General features: G+C 38.5%; 2 protein-coding genes across 2 annotated transcripts in view; one reads left to right on the top strand and one right to left on the bottom strand.

Moving 5' to 3' along the window:
• Positions 1-17,049: 17,049 nt before the first annotated feature.
• On the top strand, positions 17,050-19,499 carry LOC306662232 (uncharacterized protein; the record flags this gene model as incomplete). The annotated part of the gene is made up of 4 exons (XM_079141760.1): positions 17,050-17,185; positions 18,705-18,875; positions 19,014-19,076; positions 19,420-19,499. Exons 1-4 carry the CDS (start codon positions 17,116-17,118, stop codon positions 19,497-19,499), a joined length of 384 nt encoding a protein of 127 aa, XP_078997886.1. The 5' UTR covers positions 17,050-17,115.
• Positions 19,500-22,524: 3,025 nt separating this feature from the next.
• LOC306662233 (uncharacterized protein) overlaps positions 22,525-23,779 on the bottom strand; it is a gene marked incomplete at both ends in the record, with an annotated part of 65,309 nt that continues 64,054 nt past the window's right edge. The window contains one exon of the mRNA XM_079141761.1: positions 22,525-22,736. Coding sequence (XP_078997887.1) covers positions 22,525-22,736 — 212 coding nt within the window. The remainder of the gene's footprint in view (positions 22,737-23,779) is intronic.

A 23,779-nucleotide genomic window follows, 5' to 3' on the forward strand; every position in this document is an offset into this window, starting at 1 on the left:
GACAAAAAAAAAAAAAATCCCCAAAAACCCACTATTAAACTTCTTTTCAAAATCTAGGAGAAGTTTAAAAAAAAAAAAAAGAAATTGTTTTCTATTTTCTCTGGAGAAAATAGACCATGTTTTAGAGAAATTTTTGCTACAAATCCAGTAAAATCCCAGTAATATATTTGATGAGATTAGAGAGGTTGATTCCAAAAATCTCTTAGAAGGGTATGTTGCAGAATATCCCAGAAACTAAAAAGAAAAAAAAAAAAAAAAAAGTCCATACTGGCAGACTAGGAGCTAAAAGTTGACTGAAAATAAATTTGAACACATTATAAGGAACACACATGCAAATTTATGTCAATGAACTCTACTAGAATGTCTTCACACATTTACATGCTTTCCTCGCACCTGCAGGCACTTAAGTTTGCAGACCTCCTTAAATCTGTATTACTGAAAGTAATGGAGATTCGTTTAAACTAATCAGGTTCCCTTCCTCACAAAATATACAAATTAAGTTATAAGGCCCCCAAAAAGGAAACCCCAACTCTGTCCCATGGATCCACGGCAACCCCAATCAACCGCAGGAGGCGTCACTTGATGCAAACCACAAGAGGTGTTTATTCCAGCGCACTGGGACCCAACTCCAGGAGTTGAGTCCCTCGCAGAAAATCTTGTAGGTTTATAAAGGCAGAAACCACACATCGGGAGGGGTCGCACATGAAAGGGAAAAGGGGGACAAACTGCCGGGAAATTTCAAAGGGGGTCTGGGTTTGCTGATAACATACAACATGTTTCACAATGTTTTACAACAGGGCGTAGATTCTGGTCAATAGTTTCTGGTAATCATTCTGTTTGATCACTATCTGGCTATCTGGCTCAATTTACCCTTTTATTCTCTGTTTGGGGCTGTTTCTTGGAACAGCTTTAAGGGCTTTGTTCCTATTCCTGGGAGGGTGACCTTAGGGAGTTGAGATGACTGGGAGGGTGACCTTAGGGAGTTAAGATAACTGGGAGGGTGACCTCAGACAGCTTAAAAAAAATGTCCATTCTTTCATTTCCCCATTTTCTTTTCTGGTAAGTTCTAATCATGGAACTTCTGTCTCTATATACTCTTCTCCAAAGCTATTTCCTTGGCGGAGGGACTGGTATTATTGCCTGAGCATTAGTACCTGTACAGCACTTATTCTTTCCCTGATGAAGGTGACTAGGCGATTTCAGGCAGACAAGAGCCGAGGGGGCGGGCCACCAATTAGCAGCCCCTTGTTTGCAGTCCTTGATAAAAAGTCCTTGATAAAGGCAGGTAAATTTGGTAATCAATGGGCTCCGGAGATCCTTGACATTCCATTCTTCCAGGGGCAGTCTCCAACTTCCAGAGGCAGATGATTTTATGGCCATTTCCTCAATTTGACCCGATCCCCTATTTCTACACTAACTACCTATTCCCAATTCTGGCTTCATTCCCCCCTTTAGCTTTAGGAACCCATAACTGCTTGTTAAGGAAATGAAAAGGGGCGTCGGTCATTCTGGCTGCTTCGAAGCTGAATGGGGGCAGCGAGGGGCAAGCAGTTTGGAGTTCCTTCTTTTTTAAAAAATCGGGTCAATCGAGGGGTCCCAGGAAGAAGCCTGGTTGGGGAAGAGCAGGTTGTAAAGTCATCTGGGGGTGGCTGCTTCTATGATAGAAGAACAAAAAGACATGAGTACTGAAATGAGATTAGCACAAAGTAAATGTTGCAGCATCTGAAACATGCCACTGAGTATCATGAAAATGACAGAAGTTAATCTCTCACCAGGATGTGGAAGAACTGAGAAATTGTTCCCATAACTAGGCCTAGCAAAGGCTGGAGAGAACAAGGCCTTTATTTGGGGACTTTAACATTGTCATAGATGTCCTCAGAAAATATAGTTAAGCTACTTAATGTCATCTGATTTTGTAAAATATCCCTTTATTGGTATAACCTGTGTTTACTAGAGATCTCTATACTTCTGTTACTTAGGAATAGATAATCATACTAGCAAACATAGATTAAGTCTACCTGTGTAGCTTAGGAAGGTCTTAAACTGACTAAAAACTTCTGACTCTGGCAGTTTCTCTTGATAGTTATCAGGCACATTTGCTGAAGAATCTTTCTTTCATTTGTAGCTTCCAGCCTTTATTCTAGTGGGCTAATACAAGTGTACATCTTAAGTTACATTTAATTATTATTTCCTTTAAATGCCCAAGAATGGCTATATTTTGGTTTTAACTGTTTTGCTGGGTATCTAAGATCAAGTTGGTCAAATTGACCTGGTTCCTGTCTTGTTAAAGAGTCAGCTGAGTTCCCACAGGGGTCACTCGTACAGAACTTAAGAGCGGCTCCTTAGCTCCACCAGTGACTTTGATTAGGCAGGGTCTCTTGATGAGGTGACTTCCTTTAGAAACATCAAGGGATGTTTCCCCTTTTCCATGACCCTCCTCTGCAGCAGATGCACTGGATAATTTTTCATCCTCTAGTCTCAACAATCTCCTTGATCAGGAGGTTGTGTGACCCAGAGTTGCAACGCTCTTACTCCCTGGGTTCAGGCTAACGTTGAGGGCAAGACCCAAATATGGACTTTTCTTGACCTCTGTATTTAACTCCAATTTCTAAGTTTGATCTTAATTATCCAGCAAGCCAGTCTCACCAGTCATAAATTAAGAGTAATGGGCTTTAACTTTAATGTCCATAACTTTACAGTTATTTACCCTTTTATCTAACTGGAGTCTGCATTAGTACTGGAAGTTACCACTATCTATTCTATAGGTGATGGCTTATTATCACAAGTGACCTAGGTTGTTTGTTCTTGGAGCAGCTACTTCTGCAAAACATTAACAGGTAACAGTTTTACAAAATGAAATTAGCAAGAGTAAAAATATATTCAGCTTGTATAATAGCTATCTTGAATTTTGATTGAGAACTACATTCTATCCCCTATTTGAGATCACAGTACTTTTACAACAAGAACCAATCTTTTGACTATAACTTTAAATAAGCTGAAGTCTGGCTTATTTTGGAGCTATTCTACACACAGTGAGGTGGGAAGCAGAGCCTTATCTCAGGTAAGGCGTGGCTCTTTACAGATCTTAAGTGTTCTAATTCTGATGTTGATCTTTGCTTCTTTTCCTTAAATACCATTAAGTAGTTTACATATACTGTTTCCTGAGTCTATATAAACTTTATAATTAACACAATTTAACATAGTATCTAAAACATGAATCAAAGAAAGGCTGAGAGAGCTTTTAACTTTCCTTTTGTGATTAAGTGGCAAAATGTTTTCATGTTTCTTTCATATTTCACAATATTAACCTTTAAACAAATCAGACTCTAATGTTTAGAAATACATTTACACTTGAAATTCTTTATCTCAGTGTAAAAAGTAACAAATTTTACACATACCCTATTGATAGCAGGTCCTATAATAGAACATTAAATGATAGAAATAAATCCCCAATAAAATTTACTCTTTATAAGTTTAAGATTACCATTACAGACAAGTTTAATCTGGAGGATAGCAGAGCTTAATAAATTCCTTGCTTTAAAAACTTGTGGTCCTGAAAAATATGAACACATTTAATATACAACTAGTGACCATTTCACAAATACCTTGACACTTTTATCTTACCAAATTGAGTTTTTAAAGAGAAATGTAGACTCTGTAACAAAGTACAATACTCTATAATAGTTGTTTAACCATAATTGTATACACCCCAATGTTTAAGACTAATTGTTCTAAAGAATAAAACTTAATAGACACAAAGTTAAGAGTAAATTAGTGTTTCAAATCCTTGTCATTTTACCATGTCATTCTACCATATAGATTAAACTTTGGTTTATATCAGAACATTAGTATTTCACCTTAGGAAAAACCTTCAATAGTTTTAGCTCTCTCACATACATATAACCAACTTATTTACACACAAACTTGTTGAAACTTGCCCTTTACTTACACAGACTTTCTTAGCACTTACTTAGACCCTCATGTATTTCATCACACAAGCACTTTCTTACCCAGAAACATTTCCTTTTTCCTTTTACTAAATATATTTCCATACCCAGAATCTTTTATTTTCTCTTTCCTATTTGTTGACCCCTTTTTGTTCACATTCTGAAACAACTCTTATGAAATTTCTGAATTTAGATAAATTACTCTATTTTAATAAGATTAAATATTCTGTTGTTTATAGTACTCTAATTGAAACAGTTGAAACTTTTGGGACCCTTTGTATATAGAATTGCACTTGTTAGGACATAACTCTTAGTAACCTTGTTTTTAGTTTAGTGATGACACAAAGCAAGTTTAAACCCTTTTATTTACCAACCTATGAAAACACCAATAATGTTTAAGTATGATACCCCATGGAATTTAAGGAGTTAAAAGTACTCGATGTTATTTAATAATTAGCATTTTAACTTTGTAAATTAATCAGATGTCTCTACAAACACATTTGAGTAATCCCATACATGTTAACTCTAATTCACTTATTCTGTAAAAACCAAGATATCAGACAAGTGTCCTGAACAGTATTTGCTATCTCTTTCCTGTTGAAGAAAAGTCCTAGAAACAATTGACATTAGACATTTTATTAACATCAATATTTTATTAGCTTGACCACCTAGAGACTTGCGAGTTATTTTCAAAGACATTTTGCTTTTATTAGTTTACCCAATTTGAACCTTTTTAAATCACGTGAATTAAAAGTATTTGGATCCATTTTTAAATTTTAATTTTAGGAGCACTCAGTTCTGATACAGACAAAACATGACATCAGACAGCACAACATACAAATAACACAAAATCAAGCCCTTGTAACTTTATAGGTGAATCTCCATTGCAGTGTAACAGATGTTCAAAAACTCTAGTTGAATAAAAAATAGAACTGATCAAAAAATCATGAGCTCAAAAAAACATATAATTAAAAATATAGCATTTACTTTGCTGGAGTTTTAAAGACTCTTTTTACTTTTTCTTTCCCTGGGTTTGAGACCGGTCTCCTACTGAGCCTTTAGGCTTCTTTTATTTATATTTCAATGCAAGCCTGGACTGAGATCTGGAAGGATCTAACAGGTTTTAACAGAAACTCTGTGTCTAAGGCATTTTAGCCATCTCATCCGGACAGGTTGGATGTTAAAATTATGAGACCTTATTTTTCATTACTTTTGAGACTGAAGCTACTTTGCTAAGTTACCCTTCAGGGCTGTCGGGAGGGGGAGTCCAGAGAAGGAACCTTTGGGGTCCACCCGAGAGTAGCCCGGGCCGAGAACCCCCCAGTTGTTCCAATCCTTCCTCCACCTCCGCCACAAACACACAACAGAACCAGATACAGACGGGCGCCAATCTCTGATCCACCAATTGAACCCATCAGCGCCCTTACCGACGGAGACTACCAGGCGTCCCTGGCTCTCCTTCCACCCTTAGGGCGTCCCCCAGGGCTGCAACCTGTGGCCCCCCAGGCACGTCTGCCGGCCACTGTTCGGCCACTCTCACGAGTCACCGAACGGCTGCCACCGAAACCGAAAGCGCGCTCACAGAACCAGACCAACTAACAAAACACAAGACAAAGACAGACAACTTCGGGGTACCCCTTCTTACCTCCAAGGTCGACTCCGCGGATGAGGGGGGCCATCTGATCCCGGACGAGCCCCCAAATATAAGGCCCCCAAAAAGGAAACCCCAACTCTGTCCCATGGATCCACGGCAACCCCAATCAACCGCAGGAGGCGTCACTTGATGCAAACCACAAGAGGTGTTTATTCCAGCGCACTGGGACCCAACTCCAGGAGTTGAGTCCCTCGCAGAAAATCTTGTAGGTTTATAAAGGCAGAAACCACACATCGGGAGGGGTCGCACATGAAAGGGAAAAGGGGGACAAACTGCCGGGAAATTTCAAAGGGGGTCTGGGTTTGCTGATAACATACAACATGTTTCACAATGTTTTACAACAGGGCGTAGATTCTGGTCAATAGTTTCTGGTAATCATTCTGTTTGATCACTATCTGGCTATCTGGCTCAATTTACCCTTTTATTCTCTGTTTGGGGCTGTTTCTTGGAACAGCTTTAAGGGCTTTGTTCCTATTCCTGGGAGGGTGACCTTAGGGAGTTGAGATGACTGGGAGGGTGACCTTAGGGAGTTAAGATAACTGGGAGGGTGACCTCAGACAGCTTAAAAAAAATGTCCATTCTTTCAAAGTATGAATTTGATTACAGATCTACTTGTAAAACACACACAGAGATTGTTACATAAACAAAATATAAAAAATATTTAAATAATTGAATATGAAAGTTCTCCTAAGAATATAATTCAAAATTTCGGAACCATAAAAGAAATGTGATTGTTTAAGCTCACATGAAACAATTATAAAGTTATTAAAAATAATATCACATAAATAAATAATAAATAATTTATCGAAAGATACTTGCAATATTTGTAACATACTTCATAAAGGGATCTAATGAATTTGTAAGAAAAGTTTGCATAGTCCTGCAGAAAAAGGGACAAAGTTTATGACTACACAAATAACCAGAAAAAGAAAATATAGTGCAGTAACTCAGATTCTTCTGAGATATCAAAGATGTCATGCTTCCAAAAGCAAGCAGTTCATTCACCCTGGAGGAAATCCCACAAAGTTCTTCTCCACAAGATGCACAGCAAAATCACCAGAGCCAGCACTCCCCTATCAGAATGCTCCAGTTTTCAGGCAACAGGAGATTAAAGAAATGGCCTAAAGAAATTGCCTTTAGCCACCTAAACTACCCAAAGCATACCCATAATTTAAAGTCATAAAATCCAATGCCAAAAAGGGTAGATTGGAACATGAGTGTGTATTATTTCTTCTGAATGACAGACCACAGGAAGTTGTAAAAGATATGAAAAATAGAACATGGCCTATTGTGATGGGCTGACAGATCTGGCTCCATGAGAATGTTATAGGCCAGACTCTAAGGGAAATGACTAAACAGACTCCATTTTGCTCTGAGACTCCATGTTATGTAGGAAATAAGTTTCTCCCTTGGGAACACCCCACCTCTGTGCCCATCATCAGTTACTTGGTGTGACATGTTTAATAATATACAATGGCAACTCCTATGTAGTCACCAATGTACCATGTAAATGGTAATTGTGTGGATGTTAGCAACCATTCTTTAGTTTGTACCTAGGTAAGGGTCAGTTTGACCCACTTCCCCCTCTATCGATGATCTCATAATGTTAATTTGTAATTTTGAATCATAGCAACACAACAGACACTTATGACTGATGTGATTTTTGGTATAAAAACCCCTACAACCATGAGATTGGGGCTGTTCTCCCAAAAACCATTTTTTGGGGCATTGTGTGAGACAGTCAGCTGGTCAGCTTAATAAAGACTCTCAAATTTGGACTTCTCAGTGGTGATCAGTGTGTTCTTAAGTTGGGCCCCATAACACTTTCTGAAGGCATTCATAGTTGAAATTATAAAATACTACTTTAATCAAAACAATAACAAAAGCAAACAAGAAAAACAGTAAAAATAGCCATATGTAGTCTATATCTTGTCCACTGATTAAACCTGCGCATATAGACACTGTAAAAAAATTATTAAGGAAAATCGTAGCAATGAAGAGAAATCGTAGCTGGAACTAACTAAAGATGTAACCTTTAAGAAAGTACAGTTAATGGAGGAGACATGAGAGAATATTAAATAAGTTAATATTAAGTAAATTAATAGAATATTAAATATTTTTTTAAGGTACAATTGGTGGATCAGAGGAATTGGAATACTTAACTAAAAAGCTATTATATTTTTCAAGAAAAGGTAAACAGAATATTTGGGAATCATAATTGTGTCTGTACTTTTTTTTTTTCACATGATGGATAATGCTGAACTGAACAGCATATTTCTAGTGAATAGTGAACTGGAATTCCAAGCCCAATAACTTATATATTTCAGAAGTATTAAGAAATGAAAATTCTGGTTTCTTTGTGAAAATACCAAATGGTGTAGTGGGAGGACCTAGAGGACCTGGGGTCCAGACTGCTGTCTTGTCAGGATTCTGCAGTGGCCTCTGAGGCAAGAGACCTGAATAAATAGAACATTATGCAAATATTTATATATTGTTAATTTAAAATAAATTTAAATAAATAAATAAATAAAATTCTGAACTGAATAAAACTCTGGAATTAAAAGCTATTCCAAAGGTTGATCTAAGGACATTTTTGATGTTTCAAGAGAAAGAGAACATTCATTATTTTTTACTTGTAATAAAAATGATAAACAAGTAAATAAATTCTACAGATATGTGGAGAGATTTATACTTTGGAGAAATTTATACATTGCAAAAATAAAGATAAATACTTCAATGTTTCAGAGATAGTCATTCACATAAAATGCTGCTTGATTCATATAGTAGGAGAAACTTCAATTTTGATGAACAAAATTCTAAATTAGGCCCTACAATGGAAAATTAGTCTCACACTCAGTTTTGAAATCCTAGACAATTTACAGACTCTAGCAGATCTTTCTTAGTAAAACCATTGCCGCTCTCCCACAGGTCTACACAATACGTCTTCCCCACAGTGTTCTACAAAGAGACCTGTGCCCATATACTAAAATGTCCGCTGCAAAAAGGGGGATAACCAGGTTGCTTGGAGGGATTGCAGGATACTGCTCCTGAATTTACACTAATTCCTGAGGATCCAAAATAACCACCATAGTGTACCAATTATAATAAGAGCTTATTTTGGTCCCATAACGCATGAAGTCTTGGCAAATATTTGAATGAACATTGGCCCATGAGATCATAAACTCAACCCTAAGTTATTTCCCTGAAAGTGCAATGGAATAAACATACTTAGTAACTGAAAGAAGATTGATATCTGATATTTTGCTCATTACATAGAAAGAGCCAAGTAGCAGCCTCTACCCACCAAATTAAACCAAGAGGAATGCTGCCTCCCTGTAAGTTTCAGGGATTGCTAACACATCGTAGGTCACTTCCCCATTTAACTCACCATGCTACCCTGATGGGTTTTAGATAGGTTGATTTTTGTAGCATGGGTAAGAATAAACCTAATCATTTGGTGACTTCAGTTGCAGATGTTATTTGAGAAGCAGCATCTGTAGTAGAGCTAATTAACACAATCTCTGGCATCTGAAATGATATTTTGATCTGCTGGTGCTTTTTCTGCTAAAGCAATTCACAGGAACCATGAGAAGCAATTTGTGTTTACTCTAGTGCTGCAAATGGTACACATTCACAGCCTTGTCTGAGGCTTTGTCAGTCCTCCTTCTCCTTGTAATAAACATTACCTGGTCCATTACATTGTTATCATGATGTGGATTCTGACATTCAGGAAGTAGCAAGTATCTCAAATGCTTTGATAAAATATATATATTAATGAAAGCAGAGGAGATGAACTCCCCAAATTCAGGAAATTGCTACCTGAATGAAGTTTCTGATAATACAAGGGTTTGAAGCATGTTTAGATGTCCTCTCCATTGTGAAAGACAATGTGCTGAATCTTGTTTCAAGCACCACTAAAAAGGACACAGCATTTGATAGGCTTCTTGATTTCAGATTCAATAAAAATCTGATTGTGCTACTTGATCTCAAATTCTAACCTGCTAGTTGAGTTCCTTTTTTTAAATTTGGAAAACGTTGTTACTTGATGCTTCTTGTTGCAGATACAAACAAGTCATGAATTGTATTAGAAAATAGGCGCTAATGACATAAGATTTCCAAACAACTTGAATTTCGTGTTCAGATTTTTTTAAGAAATGTTTTATTAATTTCTCAATATATTACTTTACACATTAATTCTTCTCATTTTGATGAGGTTTACTGGTTTTAATTAAAAAAGTATTTGCCACTTTTTAGTAATTAAATCTATATGTATTTGTATGTGTATATAAATATATCTGTATTTTTAAAAAATCCATGGCAATTCTATATGTGTTTATGTATATATACATACACACACATATATATGCTTTATCACATCAATTTAATTAAAATTAAATTAGTTAAAATTAAAATGTCTATTATGTTGCCAAACAAAAATGCATTACCCGTTTGATTTTACAATTAATATTATATGTTGCTACTATAATTTTACTCTTAAGTATATAGTTGGTATTCTGGTAGAAATAGCAAAATTCTGTTAAACTGATTTCAGGCAGATATTTTCTTTCTTTCTTTCTTTCTTTCTTTCTTTCTTTCTTTCTTTCTTTCTTTCTTTCTTTCTTTCTTTCTTTCTTTCTTTCTTTTTGTAGTCTCCACTAAAACCAGTGAAACCAGAGGCTTTATCACTGAGTCACATTTCTAGCCCCTTTTAAAAATGTTTTAAGACCGGGTGTTACTAAATTGTTCAGTGCCTCTCTAAGTTGCTGAGGCTGACCTTGAACTTGTGATCCTCTTGCGTCAGTTTCCTGAGTCACTGGGATTGCAGGTATGCACTACTGTACCCAGGTCAGGCAGATATTTTCAAGGAGTTCAGTGACCTATCACAAAATATGATAAAAGATGTTGGGTTAAATGAAAGAGATGTTCATGAAGTAATATTTGTCATCTTTGTTCTTGATAAACTCACAGATCACTTCAGACATGTTTATGGAATACAGATTTCCTTACATTCATGCAACACTCTAGCTTCCTTAGGACACAAAGAGAAACCTATTTCAATTTGTTGTTGAATAAGATCAGAAGAAATGGTTATATGTTTATCTATACATAAACATATATATATATATGTGGTGAATGTATCAAGTAGGATTTATCAACAAAGTAAGACTAATTTAATATTTAAAAATTGATATTTCTTATATCTTCATATTAAAGAAGGTCTATTCTACTGCTGCCTGTTTCATTTTCATGAGATCTCTGACACCTTAATTTTATTTCAGTTTTTTTTCTCTAGCTCCTACATATGAGAGAAGAAAATATAATCTTTGACCTTCTGAGTTTGACTTATTTTGCTTAACATGATGGTCTCTAGCTCCATCCATTTTCCTGCAGATGACACAATTGCATTTTTCTTTATGGCTGAATAAAACTCCATTGTGTGAGTGTGTGTTTTGTGTATCACATTTTATTTTTCCATCCATCCATTGATGGACACCTAGCCTGGTTCCACAGTTCCGCTATTGTGAATTATGCTGTTATAAGCATGGCTATGCATGTGTCACTACAATATGATGACTAATTCTTTAGGATAAATATCAAGGAATAGTATAGGCAGGTCAGATGGTGGTTCCATGCCTAGTCTTTTGAGGAACCTCCATACTGGTTTTCATAGTGATTATACTAATTTACAGTCCCAGCAACAGTGTAAAAGTGTTCCTTTTTCTGTACATCCTCTCCAGCATTTATTATTATTTTTATTCTTGATGACTTCCATTCTGACTGGAGTGAGAAAAAATCTCAGTGTAGTTTTGATTTGCATTTCCCTAATTGCTAATGATGTTGAACATTTTTTCAATATTTGTTGGCTGTTTGTATTTCTTCTTATGAGAAGTGTCTGTTCAATTTATTGGCCTATTAAATAATTGGGTTATTTGGCCTTTTTTGGTGTAAAGTTTTTGAGTTCTTTCTATATTCTAGATATTAATCCTGTGTCAGAAAAGTAGCTAGCAAAGATTTTCTCCCATTCTGTGGGTTATCTCATCACATTCCTAATTGCTTCTTTTGCTGTGCAGTTCATTCTGATCATTATTGCTTCCTACTCTGGCTTCCTTTGGATGTAATCTGCTCTTTTACTTGTTTGCTGAGGTGGCAGCTTTACATACTAAAATAAAACTTTCTTCATATATAAGACTTTTGTGGGGCTGGGGATACAGCTCAGTTGGTAAAGTGCTTGCCTTACAAGCACAGGGCCCTGGGTTCGATCCTCAGCACCAAAAAAAAAAGACTTTTGTGCCACAAATTCCTCTCTAAGCACTCTACTTTGACTGCCACCTTTTAATTTAATATGTTGTACTTTTATTTTCTTTTTTTCAGATGTTCTTAACTTCCCTTAAGAGTTTCTCTTTGTTGCATTTAGAAGCATATATCATTTAATATTTAAATATAAAGATCCAGATGATCTTTGTCTTATTGATTTCTTAAATCTTTTATGGTATGATAACACAATTTGTGTAATTTCAATTCTTTTCATTGCTTTAAGGCTTGTTTTATGGACATAAATATATCTTATCTTGGTGAATATTTCATGTGCATTTCCTAATTTTCTGTCTCCTTTTTGATTATTTGATTGTTTTTTTAGTTTTCCATTTTACCTATTAATCTTTTCTATTTTACTCTTTATGCTATTACTTTAGTGGTTGATCTAGGGATATAGAATTCCTAATCTGTCACAGTGTACTGAGAGTCAATATTTCATTGCCTCAAGGAAAACAGAAGTCTTACCAAATAAGATCCTGAGCTCTCCCTCTTTTTTCTTTCTTTCCTTATTATTTTTATTTTTTTGCTTTTATTGGAGTATAAGAGTTGGGTTCATTTTGACATAATCATACTTGCATGAAATTTAATTTATTCCATTTCAGTCACTGGTGCCACACACACCCCTTACCTCTCTTCCTTCCATCCCTTATTCCCCTTCTTTTACTCTACTGGTCCAACTTTCATTCATTTATGTTTTTAATTAGTGCATTATAGATTTACATAAAGGTGGAACTTACTGTGGTACATTTATACATGCTCATGATGTACTTTTGTCAGATTCATTTTGCATTTCCTCCCCTTTCCTGTTCCTTCTCCCTCCCCTGATCTCCTTCTTCTACACTGCAGATTTCCCTCTGTCTTTACGATATCCAACCCCTACCCCCTTTTTATCTTTACTTTCTGAGCTTCCCTTTTATATTGTAGTTGCTACATGTATATTTGCACTCATTGAGACTCTAGACAATTTCCTTTTTTGCTTTCTAGTAAAATATATTTAAATAATTTAAGGGGACTGATATAGCCTATTATATTTGCCTAGATATTTACCAGTTATGCTGAAGTTACAAGTTCCTCTGGTGTCATAGCTCTTCAGTGTAAAGAAGTCCCTTTGGCACTTCCTTCAGGATTGCATGTGATGAATTCTCCTAATATCCCTCATTTGAAAATATTTATGAAAAAAATGAAAAAGGAAAATATATCTGTCTCACTTTCATTCTTTTTTTATTATTTTAAGTACCAGGTATTAAAACCCAGGGGTATTTAACCACTGAACCACATCCTCCACCGTTTTAATATCCTATTATTTTATTTTATTTAATATCCTATTATTTTATTTTATTTTATTTATTATGCTGAGGCTGGCTTTGAACTCATGATTCTCTTGCCTCAGCCTCCAGAGCCACTGGGATTATAAGCCTACAACACCCTGTGCCGCTCACTTTCATTCTTGAAGGACATTTTTTTGCTAGATGTATACTTCTGAGTTAACTATTCTTTATTTTCAGTACTTTAAAAATGCTGTGCTTTCTCTTGGACTCCATGTTTTCTGATGAGAAATCTGCTGTTTGAATTTTGTCTATATGCAATGTTTCTTTTTTCCTGTGACTCACTCATATTTTTTCCCTTTAAAATTGGATGTTAGCAGTTTGTGATTTTTCCAGGCATGGTCTTCTTTGAGTTTATTCCTTTTGAAATTTACAGAGTCACTTGACTCTATAACTATATGACTTTTACCCAGTTTTGGAATTTTCTCCCAAACATCTTTTCTGCAATTAACTTTTCCCCATTTCTTTGAGACTTCAGTGATATATGAGTGTTGAACAGATCTAATCTGTGAGGTCAGATGCTCTTTCACTCTGAACTCTCAGTCCCGAAGTTGGGAAAACTGAGTCTCTGGAAACGGATCCCTAAGGGAGCCATGAGTTTTGGGAGTTTGGAATGAAATCAGCACCTTGCCAGGGGTTAAATGCCTGGTGGGTCCTTCCAGGTTCTCTCAAGCTTGAGTCTGTTGGGATCAGAAATCAGGGAGGGACAGAGGCACATCCTTCTGCAGGGCATTCCCAGTTCAATACATTTTCCAGAAAGGCATCTCACTCTGGAGGAGGTAGATGAAAAGTCTTCTGAGAGTCCTTAGTACTGTCAGGACACTTTCTCCAGTATCTGCCAGGCCCACCTTTTAATAATAAAGTGAACAACTACTTAATGCAAGCAAATTACAGCCTCAGATTTTCCAGAAAGGAAGCTGACAGTACTTTCACCCCCATACTGTAATCAGACTGAATAACTGATACTTTGTTTTTATTCTAGTGTTTTCTTTTTGGAAGGCCTTAAGTAAATGAGTTCAGATACTAGTGATCAGGAATCACCCAGATATTAATTTATGAATTTATGGCAATATATAATATATACATATGATTAATAATAGCATATGCTATGTGCAAGACCATGCTGGGTATGGGATAAATGTGAGCTCAGGATAGGAACAAATTTTGCCCTTAATTTTTTTTACTTTTTTTTTACAATTTTAAGATGATAAAGAAATCTGAAAGTAAAGTGATGATAGGTGGCTTTGACATCTGGAGTGAAAATAGACTATATATAAGTGTGTGTGTGTGTGTGGGGGGGTGTGTGTATGTATATATATGAAATTCTACCCCAAGAATAGAACTGGGACTAATGGGCTGAAGTTACAGGAAGTTACAGGAAGGTATATTTCAATCCCTGGAAGGAACAATTGTCCAAAAGATGAACTGTTCTCAGGGCACTGAGTCCCCCACTGCTGGGGATGACAGAGGGATGGGCATGTTACATGAGGGATAATGCTCTTCTAGTTAACAGAAGACCTGGGATGTCTGATTGAATTGGATGTACTTATTTTCAGACCTTGAGACAACAGGATTCTATAACATCTGGGAGCATATGGAAGAAGTCAAGAAAGTAAATATAATAATATTAACAATCTATATAACAATAGAGCTATCTATAATCCCTTCTAATAAAACCCCTACAGTTATAACCTTACAATTTCCTTGGCTCTCACCTGGCATTGTCCTGGTTCCTCTCTGGGACCCTCATTGTCAATTACCCAAGGACGATTGGGGGCAGGAAAGCAGCACATCTCTGTCCTGAGGACTGGAGAGCAACATGGGCCCCGTTGCAACACAGTGGTCAGCAGGCAGTCAGTCACTCTTGCCCAGGGCGGTGGGACCCGAGGAAGAACACAACGCCGTGACGTGTGGAAGGATGTCATCAGCAGGCTTCTCAATCGTAAGCTGTTGGGAGCAAGACAAAGCTGCTAGATGGGGAAGGTCACTTTGCCCTTTGGTTCCCTTTCACTCCTTAGTCCAGCTCTTCTCAAGGACCTCAGAGTCAACCTAGCATATGTGAAAGTTAATTCTTGCAATTTTTCATGCCAGGAAATATTCTCATCTTAAGCCCAATACAGGCGAAAGTCCCTTTTTATCACTGGCCTGTGACTCATTGCATCATTGCCTCCTTTGAGTCCTACTGTTTGCTGATTTATTTGCCTACAGTTTCTTCACAGTTTTCTTGGTTCCCTAGCTCCTCATTAGTTCCTTGGGAAGTCCTTCTCATTCAGTCTCCAGAAAAATAAAGTGTTCTCCAGTGTGTGTGTGTGTGTGTGTGTGTGTGTGTGTGTGTGTGTGTGTGTGTATCTTTCTGTCATTAGGGTGAAGTCTCCTGTAATGCTCCTTTTAACAGGAAAAAACCAGTAAGCAGGAGATCAGAGATATTGGGTGGGGCAGAGAGGTCAAGGGAGCAAGTAGTAGAATGGTTGAGAACAAAGGCTCTTACTTCAGATGAAGGTCAGTTTGCTTCCTGATGTGTAACATTTATTGTGTGACTTTTCCTAAGTTAACTAACCTCTGTGGGCCATGATTTGCTTATCAATAGAAGGAGGATAATGAGATTACCTGAGGGTCGGCATTAGGATAAAGCGATATATTCCCATAGCTTATAAATGTTTCAATATTAGCTTTTATTTTTTATCATTTCTGAGAAGATTCAATGATAATGTCAGCTCTGAGGTTTCTGAGAATTGTTGATCAGCTGTGAACTTCTAAGTAAAGAAAACTGAGAACTAAGGACCTCAGTTGGACTGTGTAATGGGAATCTTGCATATCAACTGAAGACCTTTTTTTCAGGTACAGGTGGTGACTTTTAATTAAGCAATGAAGCTCACATACATGAACTGGTCCCTTACCCTTATCATGCCTATTTCCCATCTCTTCTGTGGGTTAAAGTTGATGCTACAACCAACAATATGCCTCAGCTTAGTACTGACCCGGGAGGACTGACAAAATTACTATCAGGAGCCAAAAATACTCCATATACAAATGACACTGCTGTAGAGAGTTAATACCTTTGGTGAACACAATGTCCTTTAATCTCTCAGCTTCAATTATCTGCTCAGAAAAAATGGGGTTAATAATTCCTACTGAATAGGCTCATGCCGAGAATCATAAGAGATAGTATCTTTTCTGAAATTTTACTTGGGATATTGCTGCTGCTATTAGTCTAGTAGTAATAGTTATCATTTGCAATTATTTTTCAGGATCCTGCCAGGATTAGGATATCGTTGGTAAGGGATGTTTGACTCTAACAGTAAAAGTAGGCAGCAGCAGACTCAAAGAGTCTTTCTGAAACCAAGGGCTTGGTTATCATAGACTAAAACGTGTTGATTCACCCTGATACTTGCTCTGAAACCTGGCTCCACATTCTCAGGGAAGCAGACTTTTGGGAGCAAAAGTAAAGCAGTATGTGGCTCCAGCTTGGATGACAATCTTGCAGCCATGGGCCTGGAGAAGAGTCACCTGGCATCTGGTGGAACAGGAATTTCTCCTGGGCCCCTCAGAGAAGCAGATAAACCGTCCTAAAGGCGGGGGGGGGGGGGGGGGGGGGGGGGGGGGACAGCACAACCTATTTCGCAAAGACCTTATCAGCGGTTTCTCCAAACGTCCTCCTCTCTTCTCTCTCCTCCTAGTTTTTTTCGCGCCTTCCCCCAGGGGCATCCTCCTGACTGTGCGAGGCTGAGGCTCCCGTCACTGCAATCACCTGGAGATTGCCACCAGCAGACGCCAGGGACCGTGGGGTCTATAAAAGTCCAGCGCAGCACTCTCCCTGCCATCTGCCTTCCTGTGCACTCTCGGTCAGCCTCCTGTCCTCCCCGGCACCAGCGCCATGCTCCGCAAGGTCCTGATCCTCCAGGTCCTGTGTGCCCTGACTGTGGCGTTCCCTACACTGCCCCCAGGTAAGTGCCCTGTAAGTGGTCTTTTGGGGGATCCTGGCTAAATTAGTTGTGTGATGGGGTGGAGTGGCAGGGGGAATAGAAACCCCCCATGAAAGTTGTAAAGTGGAATTGGGGGAAACGTACATGGACTCCGTCTGGGGGTCTTAGGTGGGGATGGATCACCGGCTGGGCCTGGGTAGCTGAGTGACTAAGCGATGGTTTAGGTTGTGGGTTCCAATCGACCTCAGGAAGGTGACAAGGCTGGGCCAGTTGGGGCGAGACCCATGATCTGAGCTGCCAAGGTTTGCTGGGTGCCTTTCTCGGCTGGGTGTTAGCTCTTATTCTAGTTAATTCAGGCAGAAAGTCTTGTGGTGGGAATCTCATTTCATAGTGGAGTACAGTAAATTTTGGAGAGATACAGCAACCAGCCAGGTCACAGACTGGAAATCAGTGTGTCTGGAAAGGAAGGGTGAAGCATGTTGAGGAAGGATAGAAACAGTTGTCTTCATGAGCAGAGAGAAAGGGAACCTCTCACCCCGAAGCTTTCTTGTCCCTTTCTTCCTGTTTCCAGGACCATTCTCTGGAGGAGAGGTGTGTGCTCATTTGCATTATAATGGTCACTGTCCCTGACCCTCTTCTTTCCAGTTTCCCCTCTGGTGGCTGTTTCTGGGGGGCTGGTTTTACTGCATTTGGCTGTGTTGTAAAGCAAGGTGAGGACAGTGGAGAGCTAGTGATTTAGGCCTCTTGGACTGCTGTGCACATCTGCCACAGTGACTGCACATCTGTCTCCCCTGCAGCCAAGGAGACCAGCTTGTTGCCCAGCAGACCTACTTGGCTACGATGCTTATGTGGTTAACAAGCCCCACCACTCAGCGCACGCTGAGAAAAGGAGCCCTGGACATGGTCCATTAGTTAAATGCAAACCTGTTAGGAGTTGTCTAGTGTAGAGGCCGTCACCCTCTTGCTTGTACTTAGCAATAACCATTCTCCTTGCTCTTTATCCCCTCTCAGCTTTTGTTTTTATCTTTCAGGCTCTGGGAAAAACTGTAGAGGGGAAGTCTTCTGTGCCCGTCTGTCCAGTATAGTCATAGGACAGTATCTGGGAGTGCTGATCAGCTTCTGGGCAGCAGCTGGCCAGAGGACTTCCTACCCTGGGCAGGAGGGAGATTTGTGTGGGACCACCAGGGCTTCAGTAGCCACCTTGTGTTCCATGCTTTCCCTATTATAGGAACGTTCTAGCTGGGAACAGGCAGGCGTAGTCAGAAGCCATCTCTTGAAAGGCAGGTATTGAAAGAGGTGGGATCCAGTACAGCAGCAAAAATGACCAGATGTCCTCAGGCATGAAACCCTTCCTTGCCCTTGTAGTAAAACAGGAACATTTTCCTGGGGTGTATGGGTTTTCAGGTAAGAAAGGCTGTTGGACATCATTAACTTAATAACTAACCACCACAGTTTGGGTGTGACATTCTGACAAGAAGGCACTTGAGCTGCTGTTTTTTGTTTTTGTTTTTGTTTTTTCTTTTCTTTCTGGCTCCTCTAGAATCAACCACTGACCTACTAGAATGGATCCATGATCTAGAGTTAACCACTGATGGAGCAGTAACCAGGGACCAAGATTCAATCGCTGATCTAGACCAGACCACAGACCTAGAGACAACCACAGATCTGGAGTCAACCACAGATGAGTACCTGGATGTTGTGCAGATTTCGGGTGAGAGTTTTGTTTTAAGGAGGCCTCAGCAGGTGTTTATGGACCCTTATCTTCTGCATTCCTGAGAATGCCTGCTTTCCTTCTGTGTACTGGATTCCCACCAGTACACAATAGTTCTCTTCTATTTTGTTTTCCCAGAATTCAATGTTGACCTAGAAACAGCCACTGCCAGCTCTGAGGATGAAGCCAGTGAGGCCCCAGGTAAGGATTCCTGTCTCTAAACATGTGGAAATTTCTCCCTGACTCCCTTTTCTTATTTTTATCTCATTGCATAGGAATGTCCTGTGGTAACTTATGTTTGAAGTACTTTTGCTGCTTTGATCTCTGAAGTAAAATTTTGGTCAAAGTTCTTTGAAATGTGAGGAAATTGTAAGCATTTTTTTTCCCAGAGTAGTTGGAATCTATCAACTATCAACATGGCTCCAGCCCTGCTGTTTGCCCCCTGATCTCTGGAATCAGCCTCTGGCTGCTCTAAAGAGAACCAGCTCCTTGGTGTCTCTGTGGAACTGACAGGCTGGGGTTAATTATTTCCTTCATTTTCCAGATGATTATGATGTATTTCTGTACAACACCTTTGTGAATGAAGATTTTGGTAAGTGTACATGTCGTCTGAATTTAGACTGAACAAGAGGAAAAGGGATTTAAAGCCTTCATGATTTGAGCATTGGCCCTTTCTGCCTACTCCTTCTTATAATCCACCTTTTATTTTTTTTCTGTCTGCCACTTAGTGAAGGCATCATAGGATTTAGTGCTTTCTGCCCCCACAAACAAGCCCAAATAGTTTTGAGGGATATCTGAGATTTTTGCTAGAAAGAGGCCTTAGCCCTTACCTATGAAAGAAGATTTCTAAGTAATTTGCTTTTTTGTCTACAAATAGCCAACATTTACTGAGATCTGTATTCTAATGCTGTACTAAATGCATTCAGGGATTACTGGTAATAGTTGGAAGAATCTAGAAATTGCATTTGCTGAAGGGTCTATTAAAGAGGATGGTTGTCTGGCTTTAAATTCGTGCTCTAACACTGTCTTCTCCCTAAAATCCACCTCACCTGAGCAATGAAACCATACCTCAGCACTGTACTCTAACTACCCAAACTGCGGTGGTTAGTTATTAGGTTAATGATGTCCAACAGCCTTTCTTACCTGAAAACCCACACATCCCAGGAAAATGTTCCTGCTTTACTACAAGGGCAAGGAGGAGTTTCATGCGTGAGGACATCTGGTCATTTTTGCTGCTGTACTGGATCCCACCTCTTTCAATACCTGTCTTTCAAGAGATGGCTTCTGACTATGGCAATTACCCACAAACTAAGAAGCTTCTTCTGTTTTTAATAGGAGGAGAAATTTCCCTGCAATTTTTATTTTTAAGAATAAGAAATATTCTTGGTTATTTCTATCAAATGTCAATGCTATTTAATATGGAGAACCATGATCAGAAGAGCAGGCAAAACCAAAGGTCTGGTTTTGGGGATTTTTCTTTCTTTCTTTTCTTTTTTTTTTTTTTTTTGCCTTGAAAACCTTTCCAGGAAAGGCTGGAGGACTGGGACTCTGGCACTCTGTCCTGTTGTATAACCTCGCCCAGGTGCCATGCCCAAGATCACAGTGGCTGGTGAACAAAATGGGGCTGAACTTTTGAGCACTCATTCTCTTGTTTCTCTTTGTGTCTCCTGAGACTTATTTTATTTTCTTCTTTCTTAGTTTAGAAAATGAAGCATATTCTCCATGAGCTGGGACCATCAGTACTTTCTAAGAAGATTCTGAGCTTTTGAAGACGCTTACCACTATACTCCAGGAGATTTCACAATTGTAAAAATCTAGAGAAACATGGATGTACCCAGTCGAAGGGAAATAGTGGGGCAATGACCCTGGGCCAGGTGGAGTGACCTGTATGCAGTTGGAAGGGAGACGTTTCTCGGCTGTATCCTTACTGTGGGCTTAATAAATGTTTACTGAAATTGCGTTTTGAGAGTGGCTTTATTTCAGGAGGGAGGAGATTGAGTAGTCGCCTTATGTTAATATACAAGTTAATTTCATTCCTTTCTGATACTTTAAAAAACAGGACCCAATAGTTGTCAGAGACCACGGAAAATTTGAATATATTAAGACGTTTAAAGAAAAAAAAACACTTATCTTCTGTATTCTATTTGTCCAGGGATGGCCACTACTGGTATTTGTTTTGTCCTCTCATTCTGTATATACTGTTTTATATAATAGTGATCTTACTATGCGCGCAGTGTTATTCATTTCCTTGTTCACTGTATCTAAACACATTACTTTAAAACTAGAAGCTGGTTTTCTCTCTGTTAAAAATGACAAAGTTCTCCTGAAATATTGATCTGAAAAAGTAGAGTTTTTCCTATATTTTTAAAGCAACTTGCCTAGGAAGCAAAGATTTTGTGTTTTATGAAAATATTATTTATGCTTTATGTGGCATTTTATTCAGTCCTAGATTACTTAAGAAAAGTAAGATTTTTTGATATTAAAGCAGCAAACATTTTCTTCTTTTTTGTTTTGGCGGGGGTGTTCCAGGGATTGAACTCAGGGGAGTTTTACCACTGAGCCACATCCACAGCCCTATTTTGTATTTTTATCTAGAGACAGGGTTTCACTGAGTTGCTTAGCACCTTGGCATTGCTGAGGCTGGCTTTGAACTCGAGATCCTCCTGCCTCAGACTCCTGAGCTGCTGGGATTACAGGTGTGTGCCAAACTTTTTCTTAAACCCCTGTAACCTGCTACATTTACCTCTAAAATATTTTCTAACTTTTGTATTTTTTCACAGTGACATGTGATCCTGGTTAACCTTGTGACATTTTAGATTACTTTCCCAAATCAAATTCTAAATTCAGTCATATGTCTTCATGGTAACTTTGGTAGATTCCAGAAGGCTCTTGAAATATACTCCCAAAGAATAAATTCTCTCTCTGTATAAAAAGAAAGATTTTAAACTAATTAAGATTATTTGATGTGTTAAATTTGCATGGGCAGCATTGTCAAATGAGAAATAATGTTTAACTTTCTTTGAGTTATATAGATATGCTAAGAAGTTGATTAAAATTCCTAAAATCTAATATGACTTGTTATACTATTATCAGACATTATCAATTACTATGTTAAACTATTTTATACACAGATAACCAAATTTCTTTGTCAACTGCTTTATTTTTTTTATTTTTTATTTTTTTTCAAGTTTAAAACAATGTTTATTAAATATTTCATTTTTCATTTGGGAGATACCAGAAGGGCCTGAGGTACAGCCACACTTATTCTGGAGGCAAAAAAAAAAAGGAAAAAAAAGCCCAAACCTGGGGTCAGAGAAAGTTCCCTCAGACACACAACCCAGACCAAGAACAAGATACTGCTGATTCCTTTTTTAGAAGTGAGGATTCAAATCTGCTCAATTAAGGTACAAATTCTGCTCCACTTCTCAGGAGGTGTCATTACTTCTCAGTATCCATGCACTCAGGACATCTTCCTTAAGAGCTGCTGTGACTGTAAGTCCTCCCACTTTGTGGGATCGTTCATCTGATCACGTCTCCCGCCTTTTGTAGCAGGTCTCTACGAGGTCACAGGTCCCAACCCAGAGGTGGGCTTGGAGATCACAGGCCCCATCCCTAATGGGATCCCTAGAGGTCACAGGTTCCATTCCGCTTAGCGGTGCCCTTCAGGTCGTGCAGAAGAAACCCTGTTTCTCTTCTGAGCGAAGACTCTCAGAAGCAAGGCCCAAGTTGCTCCGCAGCACACTAGTCTTCCTCCAGTGTCCTCACGAGGGAGCAGCATGCGTGGGGAGGGCCCGGACTCCGGCCGCTGAACACCGACCCCATGACTCCTAACCCGCCTGGAGTCTTCGATGGCAGCGGATGCTGAAAGGACCCACGAGGGGAACACAAGGACTGAGAACCCGAGTCACCAGCCACAAATACTACGGTGCACGCCACCGCGCGCCTTGACGTCCTTACGTAGCCCCTGTCAACTGCTTTATGATAAGCTGCTTTCAGGCCTCTAGCCATGACCTTCTAAGACTTGTCATTGGCAATTAATTGTTTTAGTCCAATGCTTTCCTGAAAGCTTTTACAAGTAATTATGATCTTAAAACGTTCCATCTTCAAGGTCATTTATAGGAAGAACTCTTAAAAGTATATGTTTCTGATACTTTTAAGATCATACAGTTGGACTGGTTATGAATTTCCAGTGAAATTCATGTGAAGAAATAGAATAGTTTATAAAATTACTAGCCCAACATGAAGCAGAGCAAGAATTAATTATGTGGAACTAAATAAACTGATAAATAATAATTATGAATTCTTTATGACTGAAAAAAATTTGTCCATTAATGTATTATTTTCCAGATTTAATAAAACGTTTTTGGTGGTGGGGTAGTAGGGTTTGAACTCAGGGGCATTCGACCACTGAGCCCTACTTGTATTTTATTTAGAGACAGGATCTCACTGAGTTGCTTAGCGCCTTGACATTGCTGAGACTGGCTTTGAATTAGAGATCCTCCTGCCTCAGCCTTCCGAGCTGCTGGGATTACAGGTGTGTACCACCAAGCACAGCAAGAAAACCTTTTAAGCTTATCTGTATCTTATAATAATTTGGTAACATATATTTTGTGAACAAAACTAAAGCATTTACTTTTATTCCTTACCTGATCTCTCTAAACCTTAGAAATTATAAGTGGGTGATCTTTTTTTATGGTGATAGAGTTATTTGCACAAGTTCAATAAAGACTTATTTTCTTTAAAATAGGACATAATAGAAAAAATTATTGTATTACCAGAGTTTTAACTGCCAGGTACCTGGCTCTAAGGATTTGTTAAACTTATGGATGAAAGACCCAGGAAACTTAAAATTATTTCGAGAAGTTTAAAAAAAAATCACCCAAATCTATAGGTATTGCTGGCAA

The sequence above is a fragment of the Sciurus vulgaris genome (assembly GCF_902686455.1).
Source record: "Sciurus vulgaris genome assembly, chromosome: 5".
NCBI lineage: Eukaryota > Metazoa > Chordata > Mammalia > Rodentia > Sciuridae > Sciurus > Sciurus vulgaris.